At 43.6% G+C, this 21,846-nt stretch overlaps 1 protein-coding gene across 5 annotated transcripts in view; it reads right to left on the bottom strand.

Moving 5' to 3' along the window:
• Nucleotides 1-558: 558 nt before the first annotated feature.
• The window catches only part of ptpn13 (protein tyrosine phosphatase non-receptor type 13), a 149,915-nt gene continuing 128,627 nt past the window's right edge, over nt 559-21,846 (bottom strand). For 4 of the 5 annotated variants that reach the window (XM_029692414.1, XM_029692417.1, XM_029692416.1 and 1 more), the window contains 22 exons: nt 21,377-21,597; nt 21,109-21,207; nt 20,690-20,902; nt 20,294-20,481; nt 18,833-18,995; nt 15,624-15,779; nt 15,188-15,359; nt 12,397-12,607; nt 11,967-12,052; nt 10,194-10,255; nt 6,438-6,593; nt 5,927-6,167; nt 5,647-5,807; nt 5,364-5,555; nt 5,075-5,130; nt 4,874-4,971; nt 4,419-4,567; nt 3,874-3,964; nt 1,972-2,309; nt 1,542-1,757; nt 1,372-1,434; nt 559-1,234 (listed from right to left, as the gene is read on the bottom strand). In XM_029692414.1, coding sequence (XP_029548274.1) covers nt 1,157-1,234; nt 1,372-1,434; nt 1,542-1,757; nt 1,972-2,309; nt 3,874-3,964; nt 4,419-4,567; nt 4,874-4,971; nt 5,075-5,130; nt 5,364-5,555; nt 5,647-5,807; nt 5,927-6,167; nt 6,438-6,593; nt 10,194-10,255; nt 11,967-12,052; nt 12,397-12,607; nt 15,188-15,359; nt 15,624-15,779; nt 18,833-18,995; nt 20,294-20,481; nt 20,690-20,902; nt 21,109-21,207; nt 21,377-21,597 — 3,410 coding nt within the window. In that variant the 3' untranslated portion in view covers nt 559-1,156. The remainder of the gene's footprint in view (nt 1,235-1,371; nt 1,435-1,541; nt 1,758-1,971; nt 2,310-3,873; nt 3,965-4,418; nt 4,568-4,873; nt 4,972-5,074; nt 5,131-5,363; nt 5,556-5,646; nt 5,808-5,926; nt 6,168-6,437; nt 6,594-10,193; nt 10,256-11,966; nt 12,053-12,396; nt 12,608-15,187; nt 15,360-15,623; nt 15,780-18,832; nt 18,996-20,293; nt 20,482-20,689; nt 20,903-21,108; nt 21,208-21,376; nt 21,598-21,846) is intronic. The other variant, XM_029692418.1, reaches the window with a different exon arrangement.

Raw genomic sequence — 21,846 nt, 5'->3', positions numbered from 1 at the left:
CCCCCTCACTGTATCTTGTCAGTCTCACATTTTGGCCCAAATCCTGATCAAATTGGTTCCTAAACATTTGGCTGAAACCAAGGCTAATCTTTGACACATGACATTTAAACTCTCTGGGCTTAGAGGTTCCCACATTTCAGAACGTAATGCCTTTAGCAAAATTCTTACATCCCTACCCCAAGGGGAAGGTTGCAGTATATCAAGAAGGCCCAGATTCTGACTGGAGCAAATGGATTGCACTTCCCTGCCTATTTTGGCATCAGACACACTGACTTTCGTCCCCAGCTTAGGGAATTGAGGCCATTTCTCTGTAAGCCACTGTTTGAGAATGTGGGGTTAATGTATTCTGATTGGCTGTGCCCCCTACCCAGTCATGAGATTAGGGACTATGTATTTAGTTGGCTTTGAACTCCTTGATGTATTCTAGTCTGCCGACATTAAAAGGCCATTGTAATTTTGTTCTTAACCTTTAACTCCAGGTGAATGACATGAGCACCACGCCTAACTACTGAAAAGTGCATAGGAAAGGCTAATTGCATTTAAATAAAAGTACCAAAATGTAAATTTCACTTTTATTTACAAATTGCAATTTTTCAAAAGATGAATATGTACACTAATTTCCTTTAACACTGGCAGCAAATACTGTCGTATTCTGTCAAGGCAACTTCCAGCATCAAAATCTTTAAAATATGAATTTATTAACTTTCAGATATTTCATAAGCCAATCTATAAAAAAAAAAAAAAGCATTGCTTTCATGTAGATAAGACGGAACATCAACCGTATTGTTCTTGTATACATTAAGAGAAGGGGTAGCAGCTACAGAGGTAGAGGTCAAGCAAACAAAAATATACAGACTCCTGTAAGAATTTACTTTCATTAAATGAGGGACTACTTTCCCAGACACAGATCAAGCGTAGTCGTGGACTAAAAACCATGTCAAATGGAGATTCTCTATTGAAAGTACCAGTAAATCCAAGTCTAGGCTTGATCTGTGTTCGGGACACAATCCCAGAATGTTTTAAGGCGTTGGTTAAGCAGTGGTTTGTAAATCCACTGCTTGGTTCTGTCTTAAAGGTGCTGTGTGTAGTCTCCGTCGTTCTGCTCTCACCAACAGGAGTGAACATTGTGTGCAACATTGGGACTTTAAAAAGTTTGCTATCCTGAGATTTTCTCCTCAGCTTGAAGACATCGGAGCACGTATAAGATGACTTGATAGCAGAAGATGTATTGTTCCTGTGTGGAATAAACAATGATTATGTATCTCATTAATGCAGAAATAGCATAGTATGTACATTACAGACACTTTAAAGGGATCAACATATTGTAGTTGTATAAAAATGTCTAACTGAAATGACTTTTGTATAAGTTACCTCTGTTTGTACCATTCCTTGTCTCTGCAGCCTCATGTTACGTACCACATCTGAAATATCAAACTAAAAACAGTAGTGTTTTAAAATACAATCTCTCAGAAACAGGAAAAAAAATGTGGTTGGATCTTTGTTTAGCATAATAAAAGCTATAGTCTTGTCACCATACTTACATCAGCATCTTTACTGATGAGGCCTAGAACCACGTCTACGCAGATGAGGGTTCCGGATCGGCCAATCCCTGCACTGCAGTGCGTGATGATGGGTCCTGATTGGTGGATGTGCCTCATGTAGGATATGAACGTCAACAGCTGCTCAGGCTGCGAGGGTGTACCGTGGTCTGGCCAACCGGTGTAGTTCAGGTGGGTGACGCGTTGAATTTCTTCAGTCTAGAACAGGAGTGATAGGCTGTCATCGTCACTCTGTTGCTCTGAATACAGAGTACCCAAATGATTATGCACTGGCTTATGTTTCTATTTGTTTAACCGTATTATTACATTCTAGAAAAAGAAAATCCCTTCACAGTTAAGTATGGAGTCCTGCAAGGCTCAGTTCTGGGGCTATTACTCCTGTCCTTATAACCTACTGTACATTTAATCTCACCTGGATATCTTTGACCTCAATGAGACGGATAACAAAGTTGTCCAGGTGCTGATCTTTGACCAGGGTGATCTGCAGCCTCTCGTCCACCATCTCAGCCGTCCGCGGGGTGTCAGGCCAGTACCGTTGACATTTGACCTTTCCCCCTTCCACTTCCTGGGTCATCATAGCAATGACATTGGATTTCTGCTCCCAGATCATCTGCCAGAAGTCACCCAGAGTGGTGGGTAGGGGTCCTTGACAAGCAATGAACATGAAGTTCTCATCTTTCACTGGCATGTTGATAAAGTTGGCATTAATGTAGCCACCATTTTTACCCAGGATCACTCTGGTGGTATCGACTGGAGAAACAAGAGAACACAGGAGAAGCTTTGATTGGGCTTGTTATATACTGCACTGGGCTTCAGTGGAGGCTGTTGAGTGGAGGACGGCTCATAATAATGGCTGGAACGGAGTGGTATCAAATTATATATTTGATCCTATTCTACTCATTCCGCTCCATCCATTACCACGAGCCCGTCCTCCCCAATTAAGGTGCCACCAACCTCCTGTGCTGGGCTATTATTGAAGTAGATATTGACACATATAATCTGCACCATTCCCAGGTAAAACACTTCAGCGATAATGTGGCGTTTTCTCATTGTGACATTCTATCTACAGCGATAATGTGGTGTTTTTTCGTTGTGACATTCTATCTACAGCGATAATGTGGTGTTTTTTCGTTGTGACATTCTATCTACAGCGATAATGTGGTGTTTTCTCATTGTGATATTCTATCAACAGCGATAATGTGGTGTTTTCTCTGTGATATTCTATCTACAGCGATAATGTGGTGTTTTCTCTGTGACATTCTATCAACAGCGATAATGTGGTGTTTTCTCTGTGACATTCTATCAACAGCGATAATGTGGTGTTTTCTCTGACATTCTATCAACAGCGATAATGTGGTGTTTTCGTTGTGACATTCTATCTACAGCGATAATGTGGCGTTTTCTCGTTGTGACATTCTATCTACAGCGATAATGTGGCGTTTTCTCGTTGTGACATTCTATCTACAGCGATAATGTGGCGTTTTCTCGTTGTGACATTCTATCTACAGCGATAATGTGGCGTTTTCTCGTTGTGACATTCTATCTACAGCGATAATGTGGTGTTTTCTCGTTGTGATATTCTATCTACAGCGATAATGTGGTGTTTTCGTTGTGACATTCTATCTACAGCGATAATGTGGTGTTTTCGTTGTGACATTCTATCTACAGCGATAATGTGGTGTTTTCTCTGTGACATTCTATCTACAGCGATAATGTGGCGTTTTCTCGTTGTGACATTCTATCTACAGCGATAATGTGGCGTTTTCTCGTTGTGACATTCTATCTACAGCGATAATGTGGCGTTTTCTCGTTGTGACATTCTATCTACAGCGATAATGTGGCGTTTTCTCGTTGTGACATTCTATCTACAGCGATAATGTGGTGTTTTCTCTGTGACATTCTATCTACAGCGATAATGTGGAGTTTTCTCGTTGTGACATTCTATCTACAGCGATAATGTGGTGTTTTCGTTGTGACATTCTATCTACAGCGATAATGTGGTGTTTTCTCGTTGTGATATTCTATCTACAGCGATAATGTGGTGTTTTCTCGTTGTGATATTCTATCTACAGCGATAATGTGGTGTTTTCTCGTTGTGATATTCTATCTACAGCGATAATGTGGTGTTTTCTCTGTGACATTCTATCAACAGCGATAATGTGGTGTTTTCGTTGTGACATTCTATCTACAGCGATAATGTGGCGTTTTCTCGTTGTGACATTCTATCTACAGCGATAATGTGGTGTTTTCGTTGTGACATTCTATCTACAGCGATAATGTGGTGTTTTCGTTGTGACATTCTATCTACACTCACAAGGGACAATGTTCTTATAACGATTCTTCTTCTTGTTTTCCTTCGTCTGACCAATCAGACAGTCGTCCAGCGGCTGTAGATTCTGCAGATTCTTTTGGAGAGAAGTAGAAATTGGCCTTAAAATCTCAGTCCCATGGACACAAATAAGTAACTTTACAGATTTTCAAGAAAATAAAATGTCCTGTATTACATTGATGTCGTGTATTATGCATCAAAGTGTTTTTTTAATGTAATAAAAATAGAGATCAACGCTACACAAAAAGCTTATTCCTTTAAGAGCTACATACTATGGAAGAAAACCAAGAGGGGATATAGTTGAGGCTGTTTAATGTAGAGCAGGGATGTGAAACTCATTCCATGGAGGTCCTAGTGCCCCCTTCAATTAAGCCCTAGACAACCAGGTGAAGGGAGTTCCTTACTAATTAGTGACCTAAATTCATCAAGTACAAGGGAGGAGTGAAAACCCGCAGACACTCCGCCCTCCGTGGAATGAGTTTGACACCAGATGTGAGGTTTCTACACCAGATCAGACAGACAGGTCGTACCTCAAACTCCTGCAAAGGGATCTTCTGTTCGAGCAGACCCCTCAGCATACGCACCACAGTGTTGAGTTTGGCCCCAGTGTATTGTCCATCAGGGATCACCTTCACCAGGGGCAGAGAGGTCAGCTCATCCTCTGTAATGATGGGCTTATCTGGGGAGGAGGGGAGGAGAATGTTGAGACGCAGCTAACCAGAGACGCAGCTAACCAGAGACGCAGCTAACCAGAGACGCAGCTAACCAGTGACGCAGCTAACCAGTGACGCAGCTAACCAGTGACGCAGCTAACCACTCACTCGAGAAAATCCATTCAATTGTATGTTTTGGAAGAGGATATTCAAATCGGTGGATCCAAAAGGTCAATCAAGGTTAGGCAATGAAATTTGTGATGTTGAGTCGTTGGGTGCAGTGTTCACGCCCAAAGTCAATTTCCAGTTAATATTCTCTACAGATGGCTTACTGTCAGTGAATTTGGAGTTGATGTTCTCTATAGGCAGCTCGTCACTCCCCCAGGTAATCTCATCCTCTTCTGGAAGCTCTGACGTCATCGGCAGGTAGCTGGGAAGGAACATCCGATATGAGATTTAAAAAATTAAATAAAACATTTAAAAAAAAGTCCTCTGGTGACATTCAGTCACACTATTCTGGAGCCCCCCTTTACCTTTCATTCAGTGGGTTGTCTACACTTTCCTCTTTCCAGTCGGCTTTCCGGGAGGTCTGGAATTCCACACACAACACAGAAACAGATGAGAATGGAATTAACTACAAGGTAGAATTTTTTGGGGGTGTTTTGACCCTCCAGGACTGTAGTTGAAATGCCCCGCCTTAGAGGCAGGTCCTCCCCAGAGTATGTACCCACCTCAGGAGAGTCCTCTGGTAGAGAGGAACGATCACAGTATGTACCCACCTCAGGAGAGTCCTCTGGATGAACCATCGCAGTATGTACCCACCTCAGGAGAGTCCTCTGGTAGAGAGGAACCATCACGGTATGTACCCACCTCAGGATAGTCCTCTGGTAGAGAGGAACCATCACAGTATGTACCCACCTCAGGAGAGTCCTCTGGTAGAGAGGAACCATCACAGTATGTACCCACCTCAGGAGAGTCCTCTGGTAGAGAGGAACCATCACAGTATGTACCCACCTCAGGAGAGTCCTCTGGTAGAGATGAACCATCACAGTATGTACCCACCTCAGGAGAGTCCTCTGGATGAACCATCACAGTATGTACCCACCTCAGGAGAGTCCTCTGGTAGAGAGGAACCATCACAGTATGTACCCACCTCAGGAGAGTCCTCTGGTAGAGAGGAACCATCACGGTCTGTGTCTTCAGACAGCTCAGTGTTCTCCACCTCACCCTCTCTCGTCCTCCGCTCCATTGAACCTACATCATAGTCTGGGTGACGGACACAGGAGAGAAGAAGACCGTCAGACTGGGCACATGGTGTGGAGCAGGCATCAGAAAATGTCACTTTTCAACATACAAATCTGTAGGGATAAAGAGTAGTATTGTACCTATCGGCGGTAAGTCAGGAGGGCTACTGTTCTCATCAGGTGGACTACACGGTTTAGTCTTCACCCCAATGTCGTCACTGTTTCCGTTGCACTTGTCAGAGTTGATGGGGAGGTAGGCCAGGTAGGTGTTGGGGTTTTGGTCAGGCGGTCTGGACATTATGAGGTGTACCAGTCCTTTGACCTTTCGGATAGTGGTGACAGCTTTAGTGTGAGACACACCAGTCATCAGCTCCTCGTTCACCTGGTGGATAGAGACACCGTCAGCTGGAAACCTCAAAAGCTGGGTCATGTACGGTAGGGTGAAACGTTTTCAAATGGAGTGAAACAGGGAGGTAATGCCTGAATTTTTCCAATGAGAACAAATATTTTTGTTTTGCTGTTGTAAAACGTTTTATTCCGATGTGCCCTAGTGTACAACCCTGCATTCAGATGAGTTCCGGTCAAAGATCACCACCTAGTGGACAAGAGCTGTTATTACATTGAAAACACCTCAAGAGTAGATCAGACTTACTTTGAGCAGTCTATCCCCCACTTGCAGCCGTCCTGTACGATCTGCTATGCCACCAGGGGTGATGGACTTGACAAAGATGCCCCTCTCTCCTCCGATAACAGAGAAGCCTAGGCCTCCTGCTGCAGGCTTGTCCAGGTCCAACTGAATGATCTCCTCCTGGAAGCACAACAGAATTAGAATGTCCAGGGGCAATCGAAAATCTCAGACACACACAGGTTGGAGTCATCAACAGATCAGAACGCTTTAGTCTACACCTTTTATTGACTACTAAAGGACATATTCTTATAGCCATCAACAGGGAAACAGTCAAAAACATCAGGTTCCTCGCCATAAACATCTACAAGGAACTGAAATGGTCAAACCCCAGACACCCTGGTGAAGGCATGACAGCGACTCTTCAAACTCTGGAGACTGAAGAAATTTGGCCTGTCCCCTAGGGCCCTCACAATGTTCTACAGGAGCACCATCGAGAGCATACTGTCGGGTTGCATCACAGCCTGGTATGGCAACTCCACCACCACGGACCGCAACGCTCTTCAGAGGGTGGTACGCTCAGCCAAACGCACCATTGGGTGCACACTGCCTGCACTCCAGGACACTTACAACACCAGGTGGCTCAGGAAGGCCAAGGAGATCATTAAGGACCTCAGCCATGCCCTGTTGTTCCCGCTTCCATCACTCCGCACGGAGCGAAAGGCTAGAACTGCCGCTTTCAAGGAGCGGGACACTAATCCGGATGCTTATAAGAAATCCCGCTACGCTCTCAGACGAACTGTCAATACAGGACTAAGATTGAATCCTACTACACCGGCTCGTTGGATGTGGCAGGGCTTGCAAACTATTGCAAAATACAAAGGGAAGCCCAGCCACGAGCTGCCCAGTGACGGTAGCTGAATGACTTCTATGCTCGCTTCGAGGCAAGCAACACTGAAGCATGCACGAGAGCATCAGTTGTTCTGGACGACTGTGTGATCACGCTCTCCGTAGCCAGTGAGTAAGACCTTTAATCAGGTCAACATTCACAAGGCCAGATGGATTACCAGGATGTGTACTCCAAGCATGCACTGACCAACTAGCAAGTGATACGCCCCCATTCACATCGACAGGGCTGTAGTGGAACGGGTCGAGAGCTTCAAGTTCCTTGGTGTCCACTTCAAACTATTATGGTCTAAATACACCAATACAGTTGTCTAGAGGGCACAACACCACCTATTCCCCCTCAGGAGACTGAAAAGATTTGGCATGGGTCATCAGATCCTCAAAAAGTTCTACAGCTGCGCCATCGAGAGCATCTTGACTGGTTGCATCACTGCCTGGTATGGCAACTGTTCGGCATCCGACCGCAAGGCGCTACAGAGGGTAGTGCGAACGGCCCAGTACATCACTGGGACCAAGCTTCCTGCCATCCAGGACCTTTATACCATAAGATTGCTGGACAGTTAATCAAATGGCTACCCGGACTATTTGCATTGACCCCCTTTTTTTTTTTTTTTTACACTGCTGCTACTCGCTGTTTATTATCTATGCATAGTCACTTTACCCCTACCTACATGTACAAATTACCTCAATTACCTGGACTAACCCATAGCCCCGTACCAGTACCTCCTGTATTGTTATTATTATTATTATATTTTTTTTACTTTACTCTGCATGGTTGGTTAAGGGCTTGTAAGTAAGCATATCATGGTAAGGTCTACACCTGTTGTATTCGGCGCAGGTGATGCGGGAAGTATAGGAGCATCATGGCAAAAACTTAGACTGGCCAATAGCTTCTAACCCCAGACCATTAGGACATTTACACTGCCCCCCCAACGAATGGACATTTATCATGCTGAATAGTCACCACTAGTCCGCTAACTGCTCCCCCCCTTTGGTACTGTTGGAGCTCAAGATTTTTCACTGTACCCAACATTTACAACTCTGTGCATGTGACTAATAAACTCTCTCTAGCTAAGTTAACTCGGCTATAAGGATATGTAATTGCATTAACACAATTACATATCGTTATAGTTGAGTTAACGCAATTACAGTTGAAGTCGGAAGTTTACATACACCTTAGCCAAATGCATTTAAACTCAGTTTTTCACAATTCCTGACATTTAATCCAAGTAAAAATTCCCTGTTTTAGGTCAGTTAGGATCACCACTTTATTTTAAGAATGTGAAATGTCAGAATAATAGTAGAGAGAATTATTTATTTCAGCTTTTATTTCTTTCATCACATTCCCAGAGGGTCAGAAGTTTACATACACTCAATTAGTATTTGGTAGCATTGCCTTTAAATTGTTTAAATTGGGTCAAACATTTCAGGTGGTCTTCCACAAGCTTCCCAGAATAAGTTGGGTGAATTTTGGCCCATTCCTCCTGACAGAGCTGGTGTAACTGAGTCAGGTTTGTAGGCCTCCTTGCTCGCACACGCTTTTTCAGTTCTACCCACAAATTTTCTATAGGATTGAGGTCAGGGCTTTGTGATGGCCACTCCAATACCTTGACTTTGTTGTCCTTAAGCCATTTTGCCACAACTTTGGAAGCATGCTTGGGGTCATTGTCCATTTGGAAGACCCATTTGCGACCAAGCTTTAACTTCCTGACTGATGTCTTGAGATGTTGCTTCAATATATCCACATCATTTCCCTTCCTCATGATGCCATCTATTTTGTGAAGTGCACCAGTTCCTCCTGCAGCAAAGCACCCCCACAACATGATGCTGCCACCCCTGTGCTTCACGGTTGGGATGGTGTTCTTCGGCTTGCAAGCATCCCCCTTTTTCCTCCAAACATAACAATGGTCATTATGGCCAAACAGTTCTATTTTTGTTTCATCAGACCAGAGGACATTTCTCCAAAATGTACAATCTTTGTCCCCATGTGCAGTTGCAAACCGTAGTCTGACTTTTTTATGGCGGTGGCTTCTTCCTTGCTGAGCGGCCTTTCAGGTTATGTCAATATAGGACTCGTTTTACTGTGGATATAGATACTTTTGTACCTGTTTCCTCAAGCATCTTTACAAGGTCCTTAGCTGTTGTTCTGGGATTGATTTGCACTTTTCGCACCAAAGTACGTCCATCTCTAGGAGACAGAACGCGTCTCCTTCCTGAGCGGTATGACGGCAGCGTAGTCCCATGGTGTTTATAGTTGCGTACTATTGTTTGTACAGATGAATATGGCACCTTCAGGCGTTGGACCAGAATTGAGGTCTACAATTCTTTTTTTCTGAGGTCTTGGGTGATTTCTTTTGATTTTCCCATGATGTCAAGCAAAGAGCCACTGAGTTTGAAGGTTGGCCTTGAAATACATCCACACGTACACCTCCAATTGACTCAAATTATGTCAATTAGCCTATCAGAAGCTTCTTAAGCCATGGCATCATTTTCTGGAATTTTCCAAGCTGTTTAAAGGCACAGTCAACTTAGTGTATGTAAACTTCTGACCCACTGGAATTGTGATACAGTGAATTATAAGTGAAATAATCTGTCTATAAACAATTGTTGGAAAAATTACTTGTGTCATGCACAAAGTGAGATGTCCTAACCGACTTGCCAAAACTATAGTTTGTTAACAAGGAATTTGTGGAGTGATTGAAAAACGAGTTTTAATGACTCCAACATAAGTGCATGTAAACTTCTGACTTCAACTGTACATATTATTATAGCTGAGTTAATGCAATTACATATCACTATAGTCACATGTAAAGCAAAGTGTTCTCAATCTATCCAATAATAGGAAAGTAGTAGACTGAATGAAGCAGGTATAATTACCTCTGGAGGACATAGTGTAGAGAAGGCCTCTGCTTCTCTGCGATCAGCCCCATAGACATAATCTGTAACGGGGGAAGGAACAGTCACATCATACTCCACAACAACATACCAGCGTTATGTTAAAGACAGCATTCATAACATACAGCGCCTTCAGAAAGTATTCATACCCCTTGACTTATTCCGCATGTTGTTGTGTTACAGCCTGAATGAAGAAATCGATTAAATATATTTTCTCACCCATCTACACACAATACCTGGGCAGTGTGAGCATGCATGCAGACCCCATCTTCCACGGAACATGGAACGACACCGATTGTAATTCTGCTAAGGCCTACATCTGCAAGACCTCCTCAGGTAGGAGCTACAGTGGATTAAATATTTTTTTAAATCTCACCCATCTACACACAATACCCCATAATAACAAAGTGAAAACATGTTTTTAGAAGTGTTTGCAAATTTATTGAAAATGAAATACAGAAATATCTCATTTACATAGGTATTCACACCCCTGAGTCAATACATGTTCGAATCACCTTCGGCAGCAATTTCAGCTGTGTGTCTGTAAGTCTCTAAGAGCTTTGCACACCTGGATTGTACAATATTTGCACATTATTATTACAAAAAATCTTCAAGCTCTGTCAAGTTGGTTGTTGATCATTGCTAGACAGCCATTTTCATGTTTTGCCATACATTTTCAAGCTGGTTTATTTCAAAACTGTAACTAGGCCACTCAGGAACATTAAACGTCTTATTGGTAAGCAACTCCAGCGTACATTTGGCCTTGTGTTATAGGTTATTATCCTGCTGAAAGGTGAATTCATCTACCAGTGTCTGGTGGAAAGCAGACTGAACCAGGTTTTGCCTGTGCTCAGCTCCATTATGTTTATTTATCCTGAAAAGTCCTTAAGAATTACAAGCATACCCATAACATGATGCAGCCACCACTATGCTTGAAAATATGGAGAGAGGTACTCATTGATGTGTTGTATTTGGATTTGCCCCAAACATAACACTTTGTATTCAGGACAAAAAGTGAATCGCTTTACCATATTTTTTGCAGTATTACTTTAGTGCCTTACTGCGGACAGGATTCATGTTTTGGCATATTTTATTCTGTACAGGCTTCCTTCTTTTCACTCTGTCAATTAGGTTAGTATTGTGGAGTAACTACAATGTTGAGCCATCCTCAGTTTTCTCCTATCACAGCCATTAAACTCTGAAACTGTTTTAAAGACGCCAGTGGCCTCATGGTGAAATCCCTGAGAAGTTTCCGTCCTCTCCGGCAACTAAGTTCGGAAGGACGCCTGTATCTTTGTAGTGACAATCAAAAGCCCAATTGATAACTTCACCACACCACGCTCAAAGAGATATTCAGTAACTGCTTATTTTTGTACATCTACCAATCGGTGGCATCCTTTGCGAGGCATTAAAAAATATTGGTATTTTTTGCTTGAATCTGTGCTTGAAATTCACAACACAATTGAGGGACCTTACAGATAATTGTATGTCTGGGGTACAGAGATTGGCTAGTCATAAAAAAATAATTTGGGGTATTGTGTGTAGCTCAGTGGCACGAAATCTCAATTTAAAATTCCGACTGTAACAACATGTGGAAAAAGTATAGGGGTATGTATACTTCCTGATTGTGAAGAAGGTAAGAGAACTTGACTGATGTACTTACTGTATATGTACCATAATGCTATACACATTCAGCAAATCTTTCAAAGGATAAAAATCTATGATTTGTATGGATTGGCTTTTACAAGTACTTACCGTTGAGGCTGGTGGAGACTTCAGGGCTGACGTTGTTGTTGAGAAATGAACTACTCTTCTGTCCTGGAGACACTGGTTTCCCATCCCTGGAGGGAGGAGATAGAGAGATCAATTAGGCCAAGGATAATGAACACATGTACCTCTTGGATGGGGATCTGAAGAGGGCGTTAGAGGAAATAATCATTTGTTGAGTCTCTCAGTTCCAAACCTCTTTGGCACTAGCTGGCAAGCACTACCTTGCACAGAAATAGACTGATACTGTTAACTAGTAAAGGACATTTCCTGAAAAAAATGTGTTTATGGTACATAAGGCTAGTGTTTACCTGGTGAGGTCTCTGAGGGACCCTCGCAGGTCTACGCCTAACCCAAAAGTGCCTAGAGTGTAGGGGCTAGGGGTCTATTTGGAATTCAGGGTGAGGGTTAAGTTTACCTTGTAGCTTTGATAGTGAGCTCCCTGAGGGAAATCTCCAGCAGCCTGCAGCTCTCATTGAGGGTCAGGTCCAGAGTTGGAGCTCCGTTGATAAAGTGTACCAGGTCCAAGGGCCTCAGACTCCCCTCTAGCAGTGCCGCCGAGCCAGGCAGTACCTCCTTTATGAATAACACCCCGTACACACTGTCACTGCCCCCGTCCAATACTAGACCTGTAGAGAGAGATGCAACGTTAAGCTTTATGAACAACCACTGTCACTGCCCAATACTAGGTGGTCTTCACGGGTCCACCCGAACCTGAATACCCGAGAGGGTCTTGGTCCAAAATTCTAACATTTCCCTCGGGTCGGATCCTGTTTGATTCTCGTCGGGTCCTGTTTGATTCTCGTCGGGTCTCGGGTCTTGTCTATAGCATACAGTGCCTTGCGAAAGTATTCAGCCCCCTTGAACTTTTGCCACATTTCAGGCTTCAAACATAAAGATATAAAACAATTTTTTTGTGAAGAATCAACAACAAGTGGGACACAATTATGAAGTGGAACGAAATTTATTGGATATTTCAAACTTTTTTAACAAATAAAAAACAGAAAAATTGGCCGTGCAAAATTATTCAGCCCCTTTATTTTCAGTGCAGCAAACTCTCTCCAGAAGTTCAGTGAGGATCTCTGAATGATCCAATGTTGACCTAAATGACTAATGATGATAAATGGAATCCACCTGTGTGTAATCAAGTCTCCGTATAAATGCACCTGCTCTGTGATAGTCTCAGAGGTCCGTTTAAAGATCAGAGAGCATCATGAAGAACAAGGAACACACCAGGCAGGTCCGAGATACTGTTGTGGAGAAGTTTAAAGCCGGATTTGGATACAAAAAGATTTCCCAAGCTTTAAACATCCCAAGGAGCACTGTGCAAGCGATAATATTGAAATGGAAGGAGTATCAGACCACTGCAAATCTACGAAGACCCGGCCGTCCCTCTAAACTTTCAGCTCATACAAGGAGAAGACTGATCAGAGATGCAGCCAAGAGGCCCATGATCACTCTGGATGAACTGCAGAGATCTACAGCTGAGGTGGGAGACTCTGTCCATAGGACAACAATCAGTCATATACTGCACAAGTCTGGCCTTTATGGAAGAGTGGCAAGAAGAAAGCCATTTCTTAAAGATATCCATAAAAAGTGTTGTTTAAAGTTTGCCACTAGCCACCTGGGAGACACACCAAACATGTGGAAGAAGGTGCTCTGGTCAGATGAAACCAAAATCGAACTTTTTGGCAACAATGCAAAACGTTATGTTTGGCGTAAAAGCAACACAGCTCATCACCCTGAACACAACATCCCCACTGTCAAACATGGTGGTGGCAGCATCATGGTTTGGTCCTGCTTTTCGTCAGCAGGGGCAGGGAAGATGGTTAAAATTGATGGGAAGATGGATGGAGCCAAATACAGGACCATTCTGGAAGAAAACCTGATGGAGTCTGCAAAAGACCTGAGACTGGGACGGAGATTTGTCTTCCAACAAGACAATGATCCAGAACATAAAGCAAAATCTACAATGGAATGGTTCACAAATAAACATATCCAGGTGTTAGAATGGCCAAGTCAAAGTCCAGACCTGAATCCAATCGAGAATCTGTGGAAAGAACTGAAAACTGCTGTTCACAAACGCTCTCCATCCAACCTCACTGAGCTCGAGCTGTTTTGCAAGGAGGAATGGGCAAAAATTTCAGTCTCTCGATGTGCAAAACTGATAGAGACATACCACAAGCGACTTACAGCTGTAATCGCAGCAAAAGGTGGCGCTACAAAGTATTAACTTAAGGGGGCTGAATAATTTTACACGGCCAATTTTTCAGTTTTTTATTTGTTAAAAAAGTTTGAAATATCCAATAAATTTCGTTCCACTTCATGATTGTGTCCCACTTGTTGTTGATTCTTCACAAAAAATTACAGTTTTATATCTTTATGTTTGAAGCCTGAAATGTGGCAAAAGGTCGAAAAGTTCAAGGGGGCCGAATACTTTCGCAAGGCACTGTATTTATTCTACGCTAATAAGGTCAATTTATTGACTTATAGAAGGCCTAGCCAACATATGAACATGTAAAATCAACTTGGCTGATAAATAATTTGTCACTCGGGTCCAATTAGGTCTCGTCTAGACCGGGACCCATTAGATCTGGTTGTCGTCGGGTCTGATTGTTCTCAAGTCCATTCGGGTCCAGGTTCCCCTTTAAATCTCAGGTCCATTCGGTGTGATTATCCTCAGATCAAAGTTTTCGGACACAGGAAGACCTCTACCCCATACACACAGTCACTTCCCCTGTCTAATATTAAACCTGTAGTGAGGGATACAACAACGTTAAGCTTTATGAACAACACCCCATAAACACAGCCACTTCCCCCGTCCAACACCATCCCTGCAGAGAAAATAATGTTTTGCAACGAAAAACTGAAGTTCAGCTAGGTCCTACCTGTTTCAGTCCATTTTCTTCTGTTTGGTGCCTAATGAACACAACCCTGACCTTCTGAACCAAAAGCTGTCACCTAAAACACCACAGCAAGTGGCAGTGGAAGCTTATTTATAGTCCAAAAAAAACACCACACATTCCTTTCAAACTGCAATCTAACACGCTTACATATTGTGCTTTCTTGAGCCCTGTCCATGTCACGTTTTCATTATAATGATCATCATTGCTGATGACCAACACAGATATTTTCAACAGTTGCGATGATACACATTAGTTAAATAGATAATTTTAGGCAGTCTAAATAGATCTCTATATTTCTCTTACCTAATGTTTGGTCAGGGCACTGGAAGGAGATGTCCGGCAGTAGGTGTGCCTCTATAGGGGGTTTAGGAGCCTCTAGGACCCTTCCTACCACTAGATCGACCACCCTGGGGGCCGCTCTCACCAGGTTCACCACCTCAGTGTGACCCATGTTGGACACATCTTTGTTGTTCACCTGAAAGGGGGGGGGGGGTCGTTAGTAAAGAGCTACAGATGAAATGCTTGTGATAAAGCATGACAGAGTGAGTGTTCAAACATGACTATCAATTTGTCTGTCTTCAATTCCTCGTATCCTCTCTCTGTGTGTACTCAAGCTGCATTGGAGAAGGAGACCCAAAGTCTCTCTCCTCACCTCCTTAAAACGCATTGGAGGAGGAGGTGAGGAATCAAGGAAAACCAGATTGAGAGTGTTCAGTAGCTACATTCAGCACATGTGTACCATGATCATGCGATCCCCGGGCCGCAGCCTGCCATCTCCCTTGGCAGGGTCCTGGATGATGTCATGGATGTAACAGCCCAGGTCGTTCCCTTTGGTCAGAGTAAACCCCAGGCTTCCTTTCTCAGACTTCACAAGGGACACTTTCAGCTCCACGTCCTGACAAACAGACAGACAGTGGTAAACAAACGCTGTTGGAATCAAATTGTGCTAAAAATGAACAAGACTAAATACTACATAAACTCAGCAAAAAAAGAAACGTCATCTCACTGTCAACTGTGTTTATTTTCAGCAAACTTAACGTGTAAATATTTGTATGAACATAACAAGATTCAACAACTGAGACATAAACTGAACAAGTTCCACAGACATGTGACTAACAGAAACGGAATAATGTGTCCCTGAACAAAGGGGGGGTCAAAATCAAAAGTAACAGTCAGTATCTGGTGTGGCCACCAGCTGCATTAACCTCTACGGGCTAGGGGGCAGCATTGAGAATTTTGGAAAAAATATGTGCCCATTTTTAACTGCCTCCTACACCAACTCAGAAGCTAGAATATGCATATTATTGTTCAGGTTTGGATAGAAAACACCCTAAAGTTTCTAAAACTGTTTGAATGGTGTCTGTGAGTATAACAGAACTCCTATGGCAGGCAAAAACCTGAGAAGGTTTCATGCAGGAAGTACCCTGTCTGACAAGGTGTTGTTGTTCTTGCTTCTGTTTATTGAAGAGTCAGGATCTTAGCTGTAACGTGACAATTCCTAGGGCTCCAATAGGCTCTCAGAACCCGGGAAAAACCTGAACGATGACGAGGCAGCCTCAGGCTGAAACACAGAATCCCCTTTTCCAAGTGTCGCATCAGTGGACAATAGAATTAGGCGCTTGCGCGATTCGCCCCCGTGGAGTATTTACCTTCGGCTGTTTAGCTAATTGCAGATTCCCGGTCGGAATATTATCGCTTTTCTACGAGATAAATTGCATAAAAATTGATTTTAAACAGCGGTTGACATGCTTCGAAGTACGGTAATGGAATATTTAGAAATTTTTTGTCACGTTCTGCGCCATGCGCACGACCGTGATTTAGCATTCTGATAGTGTCTAGAACGCACGAACAAAACGCCGCTGTTTGGATATAACGATGGATTATTTGGGACCAAACCTACATTTGTTATTGAAGTAGAAGTCCTGGGAGTGCATTCTGACGAAGAACAGGAAAGGTAAGACCATTTTTCTTATAGGAAATGCGATTTTGGTGAAGGCTAAACTTGCCGGGTGTCTAAATAGCTAGCCCGTGATGGCTGGGCTATGGACTTAGAATATTGCAAAATGTGCTTCATCCGAAAAGCTATTTTAAAATCGGACATATCGAGTGCATAGAGGAGTAATGTATCTATAATTCTTAAAATAATTGTTATGCTTTTTGTGAACGTTTATCGTGAGTAATTTAGCAAATTGTTAGTAAATTCCCCGGAAGTTTGCGGGGGGGTATGCTTTTTCTGAACGTCACATGCTAATGTAAAAAGCTGTTTTTTGATATAAATATGAACTTGATTGAACAGACATGCATGTATTGTATAACATAATGTCCTAGGTGTGTCATCTGATGAAGATCATAAAAGGTTAGTGCTGCATTTAGCTGTGGTTTGGGTTTTCGTGACATTATATGCTAGCTTGAAAAATGGGTGTCTGATTATTTCTGGCTGGGCACTCTCCTGACATAATCTAATGTTTTGCTTTCGTTGTAAAGCCTTTTTGAAATCGGACAGTGTGGTTAGATTAACGAGAGTCTTGTCTTTAAATAGCTGTAAAATAGTCATATGTTTGAGAAATTGAAGTAATAGTATTTCAAACGTTTTAAAAATCGCGCCACTGGATTCAACTGGCTGTTATGTAGGTGGGACGAATTCGTCCCGCCGGTCCCATAGAGGATAAGTACTGCAGTGCATCTCCTCCTCATGGACTGCACCAGATTTGTCAGTTCTTGCTGTGAGATGTTACCCAACTCTTCCACCAAGGCACCTGCAAGTTACCGGACATTTCTGGGGGGAATGGCCCTAGCCCTCACCCTCCGATCCAACAAGTCCCAGAAGTACTCAATGGGATTGCGATCCGGGCTCTTCGCTGGCCATGGCAGAACACTGACATTCCTGTCTTGCAGGACATCACGCACAGAACAAGCAGTATGGCTGGTGGCATTGTCATGCTGGAGGGTCATGTCAGGATGAGCCTGCAGGAAGGGCACCACATGAGGGAGGAGGATGTCTTTCCTGTAACGCACAGCGTTGAGATTGTCTGCAATGACAACAAGCTCAGTCCAATGATGCTGTGACACACCGCCCCAGACCATGACAGACCCTCCACCTCCAAATCGATCCCGCTCCAGAGTACAGGCCTCATTCCTTCGACGATAAACGCAAATCTGACCATCACCCCTGGTGAGGCAAAACCGCGACTCGTCTGTGAAGAATTAACCCACTGTTTCTAGGCCGTCATTGAAAATAAGAATTTGTTCTTAACTGACTTACCTAGTTAAATAAAGGTCAAAATAAATTAAGATGTACTGAGCCTGCGCAGGGGTTGTTTCACGTGGTCTGCCACTGCGAGGATGATCAGCTGTCCGTCCTGCCTCCCTGTAGCGCTGTCTTAGGCGTCTCGCAGTACGGACATTGCAATTTATTGCCCTGGTCACATCTGTAGTCCTCATGCATCCTTGCAGGATGCCTAAGGCACATTCACGCAGATGAGCAGGGACCCTGGGCATCTTTCTTTTGGTGTTTTTCAGAGTCAATAGAAAGGACTCTTTAGTGTCCTAAGTTTTAATAACTGCGACCTTAATTGCCTACCGTCTGTAAGCTGTTAGTGTCTTAACAACAGTTCCACAAGTCCATGTTCATTAATTGTTTCTGGTTCATTGAACAAGCATGGGAAACAGTGTTTAAACCCTTTACAATGAAGATCTGTGAAGTTATTTGGATTTTTACGAATAATCTTTGAAAGACAGGGTCCTGAAAAAGGGACATTTCTTTTTTTGCTGAGTTTAGTTATATAATAACATGGATAATACACATTACATCCTTGCTTCCTCTGCCCATGAGAGGTTCACTTGGACCTCCTCCTCCTCCAATGTGCTTTGAGAGAAAGGAATGGAGGAAACCAGGACGGTCAAAGTACTTATGCGTTCAGACAGGTCCTAGTGTTCCACTGCTCTTACCGGTACAAACTCGTCCATGTCTTGTCTGTTGTCTGTCAGGGTGTGGTTGAAGTGTGGTGGTCGAGGGAGAGGCAGGGGGTCGGGACTGGGGGCTTCTGGAGATAATACCATAGGTTGAGGGGTGGTGGTCAGGTCGGGGACCCGAGGGGAGGAGGGGGGACACCTGCGGAAATAGAACAGAAGGAATCAATCAAATAAGTAAATTTTACACCAACAGTTGTCACAAGGTTCTTTACTGTAACCTGGTTTAGACCCCACAGAGCAAGCAGAAGCTGAAGTACAGTGTTAAACTGAGGTGACATTCTTAGTCTATAACTTTAACATAGAAATATCTTGTGTAGAACAGATCATACAATACTACTGTCTGTCAGGTAGAATAAACAAAAAACTTTATTACATTTCACCTGACTGCAATGAGTCACCGCTCATTGGTTACGGTACTAATGACCTGGACACTATATAACCTCTCATTAGTTTCTCTAGTCTGTCCATAATAAAGCGCTGCTCTACCTTCATAACAGCACTATCAACAAGGCTGGTCCCACAGGCCCTAGTTTTTTTATTTAACGAGGCAAGTCAGTTAAGAACAAATTCTTATTTACAAATGACGGCCTACCCCGGCCAAACCCGGACGACACTAAGCCAATTGTGCGCCGCCCTATGGGACTCCCAATCACAGCCGGATGTGATACAGCCTGGATTCGAACCAGGGACTGTAGTGATGACCTCTTGCACTGAGACAGTGCCTTTTAGACACGCTGTGCCACTTGGGAGACAAGGTGCTTTCAGGTGTTTTGTCTCACCTGGACTACTGTTCAGTCAGGTGGTCAGGTGCCACAAAGGGACTTAGGAAAATTGAGCTAATATTAATAATATGCATGTCAATGTCTCCTGGCTCAAAGTGGAGGAGAGATTGACTTCATCACTACTTGTATTTATGAGAGGTATTGGCATGTTGAATCCACACACACGATAACATACGCACTATACACACACGTACACATGGATTTAGCACTGTAGATATGTGGTAGTGGTGGAGTAGGGGCCTGAGGGCGCATAATGTGTTGTAGATATGTGGTAGTAGTGGAGTAGGGGCCTGAGGGCGCACAATGTGTTGTGAAATCTGTGAATGTATTGTAATGTTTTAAAATTGTATAAACTGCCTTAATTTTGCTGGACCCCAGGAAGAGCAGCTGCTGCCATGGTAGGAAATAATGTTTATTTATATCCCCATTTCAAGCTCATCTTTCTAAAAAGTATAAAGTATTTTTCAGATATTTAGGCAGGTTAGCTGGCTAACTCACAAATCCTTCTTTGTTAGATCCGGGATCAGGCCACCCCCTCTCCGGGATCAGGCCACCCCCTCTCCGGGATCAGGCCACCCCCTCTCCGGGATCAGGCCACCCCCTCTCCGGGATCAGGCTAACATGAGTAATATCAGCAGTAGGATATAATCTTTACCTTCTGCTGAGGTTGGACAGTGACAGGTTGGAAGAGTAGTAGGCAGAGCGGATGGTGTCATCCAGCTCACAGGGGGTCTCATACTGGTGGAGTCTCCCCAGAGTGAGGTTACTGCTGGGGGTCTGGTAGATACCATGATCCCAGGCTTGTCGGCCCTGCTCCAGAGATGGGCTGAAGGCCTCCTCCACCTGAATGAATTAAGTAATGAATGAATGGATAAATAAATAATCCATTGTTTAGTCATTCATGAATTTGACAAATGTCCAGTTGCCTCAGCCGAGTGAAACAATACACACATTAAAAATCATTGACGATTAAAAACTCTAAAGTTTTACAGACCCATTTCTATTTTAGTTCTTGTTATCAATTGTTACTAATTATCAATGAAATCGTTACCTCCTCATCATCCGTGCTGTCGCTGTAGCTGTCCCGACGGCTGGGGGACTTCATGAGCAGTCTGTCCAGAGCTTCCTCCATTTGCCCAGGTCCTAGACCCAGGCTCCTCTTCCCTTCTTCCCCTACAGGAGAGGCTGTCCTGGGCCTGGCCAGGCTGGATTCAGGCTGCTGGGTCTGGACTACTGGTTCCTTACGAGGAGAGGCCATGGGAGTCTGTGGAGTGGAGAATGAGATACACTCAGCAAGTATATTAGTGTATAGCTCACTAAATATCAAAAATACACTGCATTCCACTTAGAGTGAATATGGCTATAGTGGTAAATGGTCCTATGCGATCATTATAAGAGAAAAGCAGCGCAGACATTTTGCCCAGTTTGTGGACCACGTGAGAGGTGCTGTTGGCTGGTAGCGTTCCTCACCAGAGCAGAGGCGTCCATCTCAGGTAAGACACCCTGGTCAGGTCTACAGAGCAGCAGAGTGACCTCCTGACCGGTTCCTCGCAGCGCTGAGATCACCTCCTAGTGGTAGGGCAGAGAAACACAAGAACATTTAATATAAAAAATGGTTAAGTCATGTAATATTGGCATACAAGGGAGTCAGTTCTTCAACTGAAAAAGCCATTTGAAACCCCACCCCCTAACGTAACATATTGTTTGACTTATTGATCAATATTGAAAGGTGACATACATGCTGCGAGAGTCCTTTGAGGGGCGTCTGGTTGACACGGAGGATGACATCACCCACGTTGATGCGTCCACTCTCAGCGGCAGGTTGCCCAGGGAAAAGCTTCTTGACCCGGACCATGCTGGAGCCGTTACCAGTGGTCTGGTCAGGGAGGATCTCCTCTCTACTGAAGCTGAACCCTAGGCCTGATGAATTCTTCAGCAAGGGCACCTCAAATACATTGTCTTGAGGACAGGAAAACAAGAAAACTTTGTGTATTTGACTGCTAACTCTCTCGGACATCATACACACCCGAGATACTGGTAGGAGCACAGGGTCAGCTGCAGAGTAACGCCCCTTGGAGCAAATTAGGGTTTAAGTGCCTTGCTCAAGGGCACAACGGCAGTAGGGCACAATGTCATAATCAAACATTATACATCAAAGACCAGCAACTGCTGGTGACGCATAAGAAAGTAATGAGTGTTTGAATGAAT

The sequence above is a fragment of the Salmo trutta genome, chromosome 15, assembly GCF_901001165.1.
Source record: "Salmo trutta chromosome 15, fSalTru1.1, whole genome shotgun sequence".
Classification (NCBI taxonomy): domain Eukaryota; kingdom Metazoa; phylum Chordata; class Actinopteri; order Salmoniformes; family Salmonidae; genus Salmo; species Salmo trutta.
The sequence above is the reverse complement of the archived record's forward strand: the minus strand, read 5'-3'. Positions and strand labels throughout refer to the sequence as shown.